The sequence below is a fragment of the Uranotaenia lowii genome, chromosome 2 (assembly GCF_029784155.1).
Source record: "Uranotaenia lowii strain MFRU-FL chromosome 2, ASM2978415v1, whole genome shotgun sequence".
NCBI classification, from domain to species: domain Eukaryota; kingdom Metazoa; phylum Arthropoda; class Insecta; order Diptera; family Culicidae; genus Uranotaenia; species Uranotaenia lowii.
In genome coordinates this window covers 355,694,561-355,709,104 of record NC_073692.1, presented here as the reverse complement: position 1 = coordinate 355,709,104, position 14,544 = coordinate 355,694,561, and the positions used below count along the sequence as shown (strand labels likewise).

The window sequence follows — 14,544 nt, the reverse complement described above, 5'->3', positions numbered from 1 at the left end:
AAGTAAGTAAGTAAGTAAGTAAGTAAGTAAGTAAGTAAGTAAGTAAGTAAGTAAGTAAGTAAGTAAGTAAGTAAGTAAGTAAGTAAGTAAGTAAGTAAGTAAGTAAGTAAGTAAGTAAGTAAGTAAGTAAGTAAGTAAGTAAGTAAGTAAGTAAGTAAGTAAGTAAGTAAGTAAGTAAGTAAGTAAGTAAGTAAGTAAGTAAGTAAGTAAGTAAGTAAGTAAGTAAGTAAGTAAGTAAGTAAGTAAGTAAATAAGTAAGTAAGTAAGTAAGTAAGTAAGTAAGTAAGTAAGTAAGTAAGTAAGTAAGTAAGTAAGTAAGTAAATATGTAAGTAAGTAAGGTGCAATGGGGACGATTTATTCGGTCCTTCCGGCCATGAGGGCCCCCTGGAAATAAAATAACATTACTACCTAAAGTTATGGAAATCGAGGAATACAAAACTAGAAAATTGGGATTAAAACACCAAAGGGGCCCCTTGGAACAATATCTTGAATAGTTTCACTGTAATATAAGTTAAGGGGGAATCCTAGAATAAACATTGCAGAATATTTCCTGCATTAAAGCGTACTGATCAAATCAGGACATTTTTTTTCAAAACAAACTGTGGACATTTGATTTTAAATTTATCAATACAAAATCTAAGCAAAATCTAGTGATTATTGGATTAAAACTCAAGATAAAACTGAGAAAAAGCACTTTCAGCTTTCTTTTTTTTAAAACACGCCAGTAGCTTTCGTATCGTTCGTCAAACTCCCGAGAACAATAATTTAGATAAAGCTTGGGTACCGACACCTAGTTTAAAAAGAACTGAGAAGGAACAATTAGTATGTTTCTTTTTTAAGCGAACAAACTTACGATCTTTAACAATATTTTGGCAACCGTTGATTGCTTTACTTTTCCACTTTACTTCGAAAACCTGGGCATGTCCTAAAAATCCGGGGAATCTAGAATGCTTACGCTACAATAAATAAAATCGCTTTCTCTCGCATTTTTTAATTACCCATATATATTCCAGGAGATTCCAGCTAATCAAACATAAGGTTTTAATTATGAAATATTCTTCTCTTTGCCTTGTCGAAATTTGAAAATCTTAATATCCTAAAACTTACATTATTTGTGAGAAACTTTCTAAACTTGCAATTTATAGAAAGAAATAAAAGATTTTTTTAGCAAACACTTCAGAACTTTAACCGGACAATATCCGGGTGAAAATCAGGTTTCATCAAAATTTAAAAAATCAAATAGTGAAAAAAAAAATGAAAATCATTCGAAATTATGGACAATCTTGAATGCTTACTTTAAAACCATAAGTATAGGTAAAAAATGCAAAATTTTTATATGCACTCTCTTTCCGATAATCAATTTTGAGAGAAACAACAAGAATAAAAAAAAAACCGCGTAAAAAACCGTGTTAATTCGAAAATCCGCGTAAAAAAAACCACGTTAATTCGAAAATCCGCGTAAACAAAAACCGCGATAATTCGAAAATCCGCGTAAAAAAAAACCTCGTTAATCCGAAAATCCACGTAAAAAAACCCCGAAATTCGAAAATCCACGTAAAAAATCCATTTTAATTAAACAATTTGCGCAAAAAAGCACGTTACTAAAAAAACGCGTCTCAGGTCTCATGTCTCATGTCTCAGGTCTCATGTCTCATGTCTCAGGTCTCATGTCTCATGTCTCATGTCTCATGTCTCATGTCTTAGGTTTCTGGTCTCAGGTCTCATGTCTCATGTCTCAGGTCTCATGTCTCATGTCTCAGGTCTCAGGTCTCATGTCTCGTGTCTCAGATCTCGAGTCTCATATTTTAGGTCTCAGGTCTCAGGTCTCATGTCTCCGGTCTCATGTCTCGTGTCTCAGTTCTCGAGTCTCATATTTCAGGTCTCAAATCTCAGGTCTCATGTCTTAGGTCTCAGGTCTCAAGTCTCAGGTCTCAGATCTCATGTATCACTACAAAAAGATTCCAAGTGTTTTCCTTTGAAAAAGTCTTAGAATATTTTCTCTGAAAAACCGCGTTAATTCGAAAATCCGCGTAAAAAAAACCACGTTAATTCGAAAATCCGTGTAAAAAAATCCGCGTAAAAAAATACCGTGTAAAAAAAACCGCGTGAAAAAAAAACCTCAGTGTACTGTAGTTGCCTAAATTTGATCGGCAATACTGAGTTTCTCTATTGATTTTCTTTTCTAAATCTAGTAGATATAAGTCGGGATGAATAAGCCATATCGATGTATAAAATCCCACAAGAAATATCAGTATGAGATTTGAAATTCGAATTGAACCTTTTCCAGTTGATGTAACCAAAGTTTTATACTCAAGGTTGCCGAAAAAATTTCTGTGTTTTTGAGAAAACAAAATTCTGACTTTCTGTGATTTTATCCAAAAATTCTGTGATAGTTTTCTGTGATGCTATTTCCTTTAATTTCATTAAATGTTCATGATAAATTGGTTCTTTTAAACATTTTAGTTGTGAAAAATCAATTAACATCACCAATATTATCATACTTTTCAAATTCAAGGAAAACAATCTTTTTTATATTGAGCTAAAAAAATATAAATTTTGGAAATCTATTCAAAATTCAAAAATTTGTTATATGACACAGATTCTGTGATGAAGATTTGTTCAAAATCCTGTGAAAATACAGATTTTTCTGTGATTTCGGCAACCTTGCTTATACTTTTGATTCTGAGGTACACGTTCGGCAATGTTGAACCGTTAATGCTTGAAAAATAACCATAATCGAGGTTTTGTGGGTTAAGTCGTTTTATGAGTATTCCGCGAAAACTCATAAAATAAGATTTTGAAGAGAACTTGGATTTTGGTTATTTTTCAAACGTTTTCCAAATGTGAATAATGGTTGAAAAACAACCGTTTCTGGAAAAAAGGGCCGAAATTTTTTTCTTTTAAAAATTGAAGGAAGATTAACGGAATATTTTGAAATGTATTAAAATTAATTATTTTTCAATGTTGTTTTATTTAATTAAAATTATATAGGAGGAAAATAATAATATTATTTTCTTTTTCCATCGATGGTTTACAACTATGGTTGAGGTGTGATCGTGTATGATGCTGTAGACTCTCCAGGCAGGGAGATCCTACTACTAGACAGGAATAATTTCCAAGCCGATTCCTTCCATACTTGAGTTACCGCAGTCATACCGGGGATTCGGAAAATATGGAAATTAGGTTTCAATCCACCATTTGCCAAGAGTTTAGTTCCGAATCTTGTTCCAGATCGTTCCACTTACTCCGGAAGTTTAAATCGCATGCCTAGATGTTTTCACAAAACCTGGAAATACAGAAATATTGTCTTCTTAGAAGAATGAAACATTTAAAAATAAATTTTGCCATTTTTTATCATACCGCTTAATTGCTAGAATTTTCTGAAGATGTTCAATAATATATGAAAAAACTCACCTTTTCTCCTGCTTTTCTTCTTCAAATTAGAGTCCCATATCAGGATCTTCCTTGTTCCTATCGATTGGTTAATTTGGCACTTTTTTCCACTGCAGGTTATCAGTTGAAAATCCGTCGATTAATGCGCGTTTCTAATCAGCGAACCACAGAGAATAACGTAGCATTGTTTTGACGAAAATTACCTGACCCGAATGAAAAAAAACAATGGCGGACGCGAAACGAAAAATGTTTGTCCATCATTGAAATTTTTAATCATTATTTTGTGTTTCCACAAAAACTTTGAACATGCATGAAATTTAACATTTTATTTTGTTCAAAAATAACAAATTTTGGACGTTTTTGAAAGAAAACCATAAAATGGTTCAAAAAAAAACTCGAAAATGGTTATAAAAAAACGAGCATGTACTGCTATTTTATAATTATCCTCTGCTGAAGTAAAAATCCTGAATGCTGCATATTATTTTCAAATTGACCGTCCTTTCTCAAGTTAGTTTCATCATGAAAACATTCTCGTAGTTGAACTGCGAACTTCCATGTCCATAAGTGATTATTTAAAAATAAACCTTTCTTTTTGACTTCTGCTTGATTTTGAAACAGAGATTAAATTCACTGAGATCTTCAGGCCTTGTGTTGGTCGTCAGTTTGATGATTTTTCTGAATATTGACAACTCGAGATCAATTCCATGGGATATAATCATAAGCTGGATGAAACAATGCGACAGTACAACAGAAGTGTTCCTAACAAAAAACGGTGTACGATTAAAAACAGCACCAACCCTTGCATTGACGAACCATCAACAAGTTTTCCTGATGAAGACGATATGCAAGGTAAGGAAATATGTCGCAACTATAAACATATAAATGAATTGATTTTGCTGTTTAGGTCCCACTTAATTGATACATTTGTCTTTGTCTTTACTCTACATTACAGTACAGGAGAAGGGATATCCCGGAAAAATCTTCAAATTCCGAAACCATTAACAAGTGGCAGAAATATTCGCAAAAAGCAGCAGTATCAACGCAGGGTTTTGAGCTAGGACAGCTGGACTTTTTTCTTAAATATGCACAAGTTGCAATGTATGGACGACTTGTAGGCCTCATTATTACCCTGCTTAAAAAAGAGTCATCAAATTCTGAGACGGCATTTTTTAGGAAAATGAGTTTTTGTTTTTAAAATGCATTTTTCTCAAAGCAATATTTGGTTTTGTTTTTTTTTCAAGATAACAAAATAAGGCTTTAAGGTTTGGTTTATTACGATAGAGCAGAAAAGTGAGATCAAAATGAAAGCATGGTTTGGTATTCAATTTTCTGTTATGGAAAAACAGATTTATTGAGGTGATCAAAATTAAATCAAACTGAACAAAAGCAACAAATTTGTTCGTTACCGGCATAGTTCGCGCATTTTGAGTGTTGATTTTTCATTGATTTAAAAAAATAGACATCATAAAGATGTAATTATTTTTAAAACCGGAAATCAATTTTCTAGGTGTTGAAATTTAAACTTAAATGGAAACAAACAATTGATTTCTCTGTCATAGCAAAACTAGGCATCGGTAAGGTTTCATCGGATCGAATCGAGCAATTAAAATCAATCTAACGCTTTTGGTTGAACTAAAGATTTTTTGATATCTCGTTCAGCTAGCCTCTTCAATTGTGTTTTGAGGGCAAAACGATGCCAAATTTTGGTTCCATTGGACACAAACAGTGGCATTATTATGCCCTCAAATCTCGTTTCAAAGCGTTGGCTAAACGAGGCATCATTAGGTTTCAGTGAAACTTTTTCTTGGCATAATCGAGGTATCCTTATATGACAAGTGAAACTCAAATTTTCATGGTTCACCCTCACCCCCAATTTGGGCAAATGATACCAAATTTCCTTTCAAGGCATGAGGTATAGTTCACGTTCACGTTCAAGGCATAATTAGGTATAATTCTGCCATAAAAGTCTGCTCGGGTTATATTGACCTTTCCCCATTAATCTAAATTATAGGAAATACTTTATGTTCCAGATTGTGTATATTATCAGATTTATCTGATGTACTTTAAAACTATTACCGACGATAAAAATTTCGCACCTTGCTCTCGCAGATGGAACACCGATTTTCCTGTTTCCAACATGCTTGAATCATGTTCCAACAAAACCGAACGCCAAACGTTTTGCAGCGAATTTTTACCGGTAGACACCATAAAGCTGATGCTGGTAGTTGGGTAGGGAAGTTGAGAGGTCGTTGAGATGAAACACGCGGCGAGTTCCCCCGCCCAAAGTGGTGGTGCACCATGCAACGATTTTTCCCGAGAATTCTTCAACGGTGCTCCCCAACGATAGTGGGTGAGTTCCAGCAACCGGTTCACACGTCCAGCAGTAGTTCGATCTTGTGGCGGAACGCCGTAGCCTATCAGTTCGCAACCGATATCGGAAACGATCGCGCGCGCTTTCTGAAACACGCTTGCTGATGAGAACTCAGCTACCTTCAGTACCGGTGAATCCGTGTTAGTTTGAGCTAATCGAACTCACCACAGCAAAACGATTCGAGCAGTCTGGCTGAAGTGTGGTGAGATACTGCCTTATCGCGTGGTTCGCGGCCGTTCGTCCGGCGCAGATTCCCCGGGGCACACAACGAGGGGTGTGTGTTTTGCCATAAAACGACACGACGTGCGGGAACTCTCGGGGTGAGGAGGGGTTTCAGCAAAATTCAGCTAGAAAAACGTGCATCGTACGTCAAAGAGTGTGTGACTAGTGTTGGCTGGCTTGTGTGGACGTCGACGGCATGAGTGAAAATTTTTGACAGTCGCTTCGAAACCTCACTCCAGTCCTAGTCGAGACAATTCCTTAGCAGGAGATTCGCGGCCGTCCGTCGTCGTGAGTTGAAAGGTTTTTTTCCTCTGAGTTTTACCTTGACCATAAGGGAAAAAATCGGTGTGGATTGCGGTTCAATCCGGGTTTTTACGGTTCCATGGTGGGTTTGGGAGAGCGAAATATAGGGGAAAAGTGCCTCGTGAGTGGCGAAATCGATCCATTTTGGATGGAAAATGATAATATCGCCCGCGGAGGAGGTGATGAAATATTTGCAGTGTGATTCAGACGGAAAAGGAGCAGAAGTGTGACCGAAAATTGGTGGTACTGTGTGAAAAATTGTGTTTTTTTGGAAGGTTTTCTGCTAAATACTGGTCTCTATCGATGAGCTGAGACAAATTATTCGTGCTAGTGCTGCGGGTGTTTCGCGAAAGAAGCTCGATGTAGTTCGGGGAATGTGCGAAGTTTAGAATTTCTGTGCCAGGGTACCAAAAAAACTAGAACACTGCATGCCGCAGTCCCTTGAGATCATACAAAACACCAAAAGGGTTGGTTTTTGTGTGATTGACAAGTGTTGATTAAAGCGGCAGAATCGTCTAATCAAACCGGATCCTTTGGAGCCTCTCCATTTGGAAGCTTCAGGATCTCAGCGAGAGCTGTTAGTGCGGATTACCTCCTACTACATTCGACTACAAGTCGTATACCTACACTAAGTCTACATAGAATAATTAACCTGACTGGAGAACAGAAGGTAGGACCCAATTTTTGGACGGAAACATACACGTCACGTACTAATACTTATATAATGATAGCACACAATTAGGTGCCATTGTTCTGGTTTGCAAATTGTAATGCCGAAATTTGTTTTCCATTTCCGCTTCCAGAGAGTTTCCTGTCAGACGGTTCGATGAATGAATAAATCTCACGACCAAACACTGTCCAACAGCGCGCTTTGAGCTTTTGCTTCTATCGCAGAAATAGTCGTCATCAGCACAGTCTTCGTCTTTGTCGTGGTCGTTGTGCAATACAAATGCGTCTACCGTCGATTCCGAGTACGTTCGTTAGCCACATTTTCGTCAAGAGATAGCATAGATACATTGGCAATCGAGTGTTCCGCTGATTAACACTCCCAAAAGAAGCAGCAGTCGCCGTGAGTCTTATCATTGCTGCCATCATCATTATCAGTCGCCGAGAGCAGCTGTACAGTCACAATTACTTCAGTCTGATTGCCCGTACCAAGATCACGAGAGCAAAGCCTCCCTGATTCCCGTCTGAAAGTGACGACGGGATTCGATCCCCTCCAAAATGCCCCTAGAAACCACCAATCACCCACCGCCTCCTACAACCCCTCCCCCAACTGATCCGCCCCCTTCACCACCCCCGCCAACCATCAACAACAACAACAAACAGCTACCCCCGGATCAAACCAACGGCTACCAGGAACTGTACAGCTCCATGCGCAGCAACAAATCTGTCAAATCCAAAACCTCCGGCAACTCGATGCGTTACGACCCTAGCAAGGAAAAACAACACCCGGAAGGCCTTTCGACCTTGATCGAACTCCTCACCGAAACATCCCAGGCCTCCACTCACGACATCCTCAACGATGGCGAAGAGGACCAGATGTTCATCACCGGATACGAAAAATCAACCCTCCGTAGCTGCTTCTGCTACCTAGGGTTCATCTTGACCTTAGGAATCCTGCGCCTCGTAATGCACTGGTACCAACACTGGCTGCTCCTGGCAACGCATCGCAAGTGCTCCCTCCAGTTGGCCCAGAAAGTCCTGGTCCACGAACGCTACCAGGGCAAGCACGATGCGTACTACGTGAAGAATGTTATCACCATGGATGCCGACGCGATTAAGTAAGTGAATGGGTCTACAATGGGCAATTAGCGCGTTTTAGTTGTTTATCTCGAAAACCACACGGTTATCGCCGCCAGCTCTAGCTAGAAGTGGCTGATTGGGGCTTTTCATACCTGTTGTAGCTAGTACCTAATACCGATGTAGATAATGGAATGCGGGAAGTACGGACGATGGCGAAAAGTCACATTCAAGCTTCCACGTGGAATATATTAATTTATTGAAAAGTACCCGCCTACAACTGAGCTGGGAAACGTGATAAACTTCCAAGGGATGCAAATTGTTGAGATGATTTATGCACAATGCTGAAAAGATTTTTACGCAAAGCTAATCGTAGATTTAATTTCAAGCTTGATTGATCTTGCAGCTTTGGATCAAATTAAAGTTGATGATAGTGATTAAATATGAACATATATCTGTATAATGAGTATCAATAACTCCTAATGAACAGTTTTACTGGAAGTGTGGTATTTCTCCAAATTTAAAGATTGTAAGGAAATCTAATTCACGATTTTTTCGAAAAATTAAAAATCTGTTTTCACTTCAAACCCGATTTCTCAGTACTAACAGAGCCTTGCGATGATGTTATCCGCTGCAAGCCTGAAAATACTTCACCCATTATACGGGCTGCAGTTAAAGGAAAATAACGAAAGGGTGTCCACGATGAAATTGCCACACACAAAATTGATTAGCAAAATTCGAGTTTTCATCCGATTGCCATCAAATTTTCAGGGATTAAATAACTAATCAACTTCATTTTACCATTTTACTCGTACTTTATTTACAGTCCATACGCAAATGCCCGCAACTTGGCGTTAACCCCGGCCATTAAATTCTGCACAACCCGTTTTTTGCATGTAAACCCATTCTTTCTTCAGTTCCTCAACTGTCTTCACTACCTTAGGTCGTTTAAGAAGGTGCTGCTCCATAATCGCTCAGTACTTCTCGATTGGGAGGAGCTGCGGAGTGTTGGGAAGGTTGAACATTTTCGGCACGAAATTGACCTTATTGTCCGCATACTACTTCAGCACATCCTGGAGTAGTGGCATGAGGCTAAATTCGGCCAGAAGATTGTTGGGACGTTGTGGGCCTTCAGGAGAGAAAGAAGTCTTCTGGAGGCACTCTCTCATGTACACCTGTCCGTTCATCGTGTCCTGGGTTACGAAAGGTGCATTCCACTTCTCGCACGTGCAGATGGCTTGCTAAACCAGGAATTTCTTCGCGAATTTTTTTAATCCTTGGCCATGAAAAACAGGTGACCTGGGATCTGTTTGAAGTCGATCTTAACATATGTTTCGTCGCCCATGATGAAGCATTCAACTCTCGTCAGCATGTTGAGGTACAACTTTTGGCACGGGTTTTGGCGGACTTGTTCTGCTTCTCGTCGCGATTAGGGGCCTCTTGTACCTTGAACGTTCGAATCCCAGCCCTATGCCCGGCTTAGGTGCAGCTTCTTAGCCACATCCCGAACGGAGGCGTTCGGGTTTCGGTTGAAGGCCCCAACTACGCGGTTGTGATTTTTGGTGTTGTACGGAATACTTTTTCCTTCATCTCTGGGCTTCCGATCGGTGGTCAATCGCTCCTTAAACCGCTTAATCACTCGCTACTCCGTGGAATTCGCGATTCCCAACGTTTTAGCGATTGAACAATGGGAGAGATCCTTGTTCTCGTGATGAATACGCAAGATTTTATCACGCAAGAGCTGTTCTTTCGACTCCATTTCCGCTAGTTTTGATCAAAGGACTTTGAAACTTGCAGGATGTAAACAATGCACTATGAACTAAATCTATCCAAATGTCTATTAAATTTTACCCAGTGGTATAAATGTTAGAGCAATTTCAAAGTGTTGCAGTTTCATTGTGGACACCCTTTATAAGCCAATCTTTCTTGAATTTTTCAACACTTGTTACTGGTTTCATGTATTCCCAAGCAACCAAAAGTCTCATAAAACAGGTACAAAAACGCTTACTCAGCCCCATCATTGATATGAGGTACGTTCTATGCAGCTCAAAATTTAAGTTCTTATTGATACTTTCAAGTTCCAAAACGAGTTTAATGATCTTCTATTCAGCTTCCAGCGGCCTCTTAATTCAGCTTCCAAAAATCGCAAAATGAGCAAAAAAATTACTCTCTATCTCAACTAAACCGTTGGCTTCGGTTCATATCACCTTCTCTTGACTATTTACTGTGTTCTGTACCGGTGCCGCCATGATGCCACGCGCCGGATTTCAAACTCGACAAATTGCTCAATTGCTTCTTTCCTACATTTCCTACAAATATCGCATCAGAATGGTCACTCATGTACAAAATTACTTATTGAAAAAAAACTTGCCCGGCTTGGGGATCGAACCCCGACCTTCGTGGTGAGAATCGAACACGCTACCACGAGACCACGCCTAGATGTTGTTCTAACTGAAACTAAAACTCGAAGAGGTGATTCGATTTTGAAAGCACATCAATGCACTTTTTGTGACTTATCAAATCCCGTTTGAGCACTTTTGTGCCCTTTATGTGACTTACCAAATCCCGTATAGGGCACTTTTGTGCCCTTTATGTGACTTAAGTCCCGTGTAACGTACGTATAGATCACTTTTGCAGCTTTCAAGTTCGCTAATGAGCACATATAGTTCACTAATGGGAATTGGGCAAAACAAGTCACATACAACGTACATATTAATCACTTTTGCAACTTTCAAGTTCATTAATGAGTACATAGTTCACTAAAGGGAATTGGGCAGTTGATTCTCTTTGTCAGCCAATATGTAACTTTCAATGCTTTCATTCAAGTAAATATGTGACTTTTGGTTGCTTGGGTTTCCTCAAATTTTCCTTCGTTAAAACCCAAAAAGTTTCGTTTAGACGAATCTCTGGACAGTTTGTTGGGTTCATGTCTTCCGGCAAACATGTTACCTCACTGACTTCATACCACTCTAATGCATTCTAAGAGTAATAGCACGAAGTAAGATCAGGTCAAAAGATTTTAGGATTGTTATGCTGTTTGATTCAGGGTAGCTAACTTTTTTGTAAACATTCTTGCACGTAAATTTTGCCATTCATTGTATCTGTGGTTATGGATGGGCGAAACATTTTACCGCATTCACATATGGATTGCCACACCGAAACCTTCTTCCCAAATTTTTCAGTTTAAATGGCTTTCACTGATGCAGGAACATTCATTTCCTTTCGGTGGGGTATAAAATATTGTTTCAGGCACAGTTTTATAATCGTGTTTAATATATTTAGGTTTCATCATCCATTATAACTCAACCCGTTTCTTGGTCAGAAGCAGTGTTCTGAATATCACTCATTTTCAATGAATGTTTCTGATTGCACTTCGCACCTGAACGTACAGCGGTCGGGTTTCGTTATTGATTGCTACTGGACCTACCCGATCATCGATCGTTCAATTCATCGCTAAAATACAGATCACCTCGCACGATGCTTGCTGTCAAAACAGTGCAGCACCATCATCAAATTGGAATATCACCAATGCGCAATGCATATGGCGAATCTTGTTGGTCTTCGATCAGGAGTGAATGGATCAGGCAGTGAGTGAATGATACATGAAGCCGATCATTAGCGTATTTTGTTTGATTTGATATTAAGCAAATTAATAAATTTATTTGTTGTTATAACGTTTTTTAACATCAGTATGATCAAAATCAAATTGCAGTTGTGTTTGTGAGGGAAAGATGTTCACTTTCGCCGTGTTTTTCAATTTTTACAAGTTCTCTTATTAAAATGTCGTACGTCACGTTAAAACTACTGAGAATTTATGGTGTCCCGCACAACTGTTTGATTTTTCTCGTCCTGCAAAAAATAATTTTGAATTTCATATAATTCAGGCAGATACTGAGTGAGCTACATTCAGAATGGATCAGTTTGTATCTCACTCATCTCCGATATGCGATGTTTGCTGAACCGATGATTCTGAATGATGCGACTCGGTTTGCATAGCTGATAGGAGCGCTGATCGAGATTGCATACCAGCCAGGCGAAGCAGTAGCGAGAGGCGCTATCCCATTATACAATCGGAATGTTTCCAACAGGAAACGCATCCTGAGTGTTTGTTTTGAATGATTTTCGGACCATTGGTCAGAAGTTTGTGGTAGAGTTTCCGAGCCTTCGGTTCCACGGATTCAGCCTGTTTGGTACTCATTTTTGGCTGTTTCTACTACCGATGGGTCGGCAGACCAATTCTCTCTTTGGCACGCATAACGTTAGCCGATGAGATAACTAGTGTCTTAGCCACACCTCGTACTGATACATACTTCGATTTTCTTGTCCATTGGAGGGTCAGCAGGACAAGGTTTCCTACCGTGTCTCGGGGAATCTGCGAAACTACTCTGTTCTCCATACTTTCTCAACTGCTCCGACACTCAAACCTTCTTTCTTAGCTACTTTACTTGGATGTAAACAAAAAAAAATTGTTTTTCATAATTCACGGTGAAATTATTTCAGTTAAACGATGTTAAAAATTAAATACTTCAAGAACCCATTCTATGATAACCCGAGCAGACTTTTATGGCAAAATTATACCTAATTTTGCTATCATGCCACGAAAGTAAAATGAGGTATCATTTTGCCCGAATAAAGGTGGTACAATGCCAAAATTTGGGTCTCACTTTTCATATACGGATACCTCAATCATGTCAAGTGTAGGTTTCAATGAGACCTTAATGATACCTTATTTAGCCAACGTTTCAAAACGATTTTCGAGGGCATAACGATGCCACTTTTAGGTATAATTCACAGCCAAAATTTGGCATCGTTGTGATATTAAATCCGCTGCCAAACAAGGCATCATTGAGCTTCTTTAAAAATAAAATTTGGCATCATTGTGCCATATTTCTATTTAAAACGATACCTAAATTTTGGTAATTTAACACCATTTTTCGGGCGAAATAACACCAAATTCGACATTCATGGCATGATAGCAAAATTATGATTATTTTGCCAGTAAAGTCTGCTCGGGAATAACTTGTGACATAAATCACAAATAATTATTGCAATCGCTAGTGTTGGAATGAATCATTAAATCCTTGCAAAAAATCGCCTGTTCTTATGCAATTACCCTGCATTACACTAGCAATATGCAACCCCCTGGCAACTTGACAGTTTGGTCGAGTTTCGTGTGTCTGTTTCAAAATCGCAGATGTCGCATGTGTGCCGCTTGTTTACATACTTTCCGAGTCATGCATATGGAAAGGGCACACTATTAAATGTAGTGAGAATCAGGCAAATTCATAACTTTTGAATGAATAAAAAAAAGTTTTAACCAAAATTGTTAATCTGGTTCAATATTCTACCGATTTATATATTGTGTAGGAACAGTTTTTCTATAAAATGGCAAAAGTTCTGCGATAATGTGATTGTTTTGTTATTTAAAATGCTCATATGCATCGCACTTTAGGGAAATCTCTTAATGTTTGATAGGGTTGTGTTGTATTTTACATTTATTGTGCTTGAGTGTCTTCAACAGTTTCGGTGGAAGGTAAACTTGTCCCAAAAAACTACTGGATATCAGTAATTTATTTAAAGCAGTCCAGAACTTTTATACCTTATGTAGGACACACAAATTAACGCTCTACTCGTTTTCTTAGACTAAACTTTTGAAAACAGATTCACTTCACATAAAACATAGAAAAAAGTTCTAATTTCAAAACTTTTTTTTAGTTATTGAACCAGTAACAGAAAACATATTTCAATATGGGTCCTTTCGACATGTTGAGTAGCTCGATTTTCGATTTGACAGAACCAGAGAACCAGAAAAAACTGGCACACGCGATTTGTATGGGAAACGTCAAGTTGCCAGGGGGTTGGCAATATGCGATGAATATTCATACTTTAAAAATCGCCTTCAGTTATGCAGCGTATATAACACTTTTCACGTGAACGTGTCGTAATTTTTTTTTTAGTGTTTTAATCATTTTTTAATGTGATTTTAGTTGAGCGATGTGTGAAATATGAGAAAATCTCGTGAACAAAGTCATTGGAAAATTGTTTTTTTTTGTAAACGAAAGTTCTTCACATGTAATCTTATATTGTGATTACTACAATCGTATTACATTAGCGCCTGAGTACAGAAAACGATTATGGGTGATTTTGAATAAAAATAAAAACAGTAATAATTTGTTTTCCTTAAAATCGTTTCCCAGCTAGGGCTACGCTCAAAACCGCTTAACTGCCGAAGTATATGATAACATCATAACCAAGTTAACCACAATAGTAGGTCATCATTTAGCTACTGGTTCTTTTTATCGATTAGTTAAGTCAATTAATATGATACGAGCGCGCATGAAGCACGTTATCATATTGATTACATAATTCAAGGCACAACTGAACTATCGACATTAAGGCATTTAGAATTTGTTGGTCAGTAACTCGAACGAATAAAAATTTTTAGGCTCATCAATAAGAGCATAACATTTAATTAGTTTTTTGTAGCAGTGCTATAAATTTTGTATACATT

General features: G+C 38.1%; 1 protein-coding gene across 1 annotated transcript in view; it reads left to right on the top strand.

Annotated features, from left to right (window-relative positions):
• Positions 1-5,840: 5,840 nt before the first annotated feature.
• The window catches only part of LOC129746219 (polyamine-transporting ATPase 13A3), a 70,225-nt gene continuing 61,521 nt past the window's right edge, over positions 5,841-14,544 (top strand). Inside the window, exons 1-2 of the mRNA XM_055739780.1 lie at positions 5,841-6,960; positions 7,094-8,074. Of these exons, the coding sequence (XP_055595755.1) occupies positions 7,515-8,074 (560 nt within the window). The 5' untranslated portion in view covers positions 5,841-6,960; positions 7,094-7,514. The remainder of the gene's footprint in view (positions 6,961-7,093; positions 8,075-14,544) is intronic.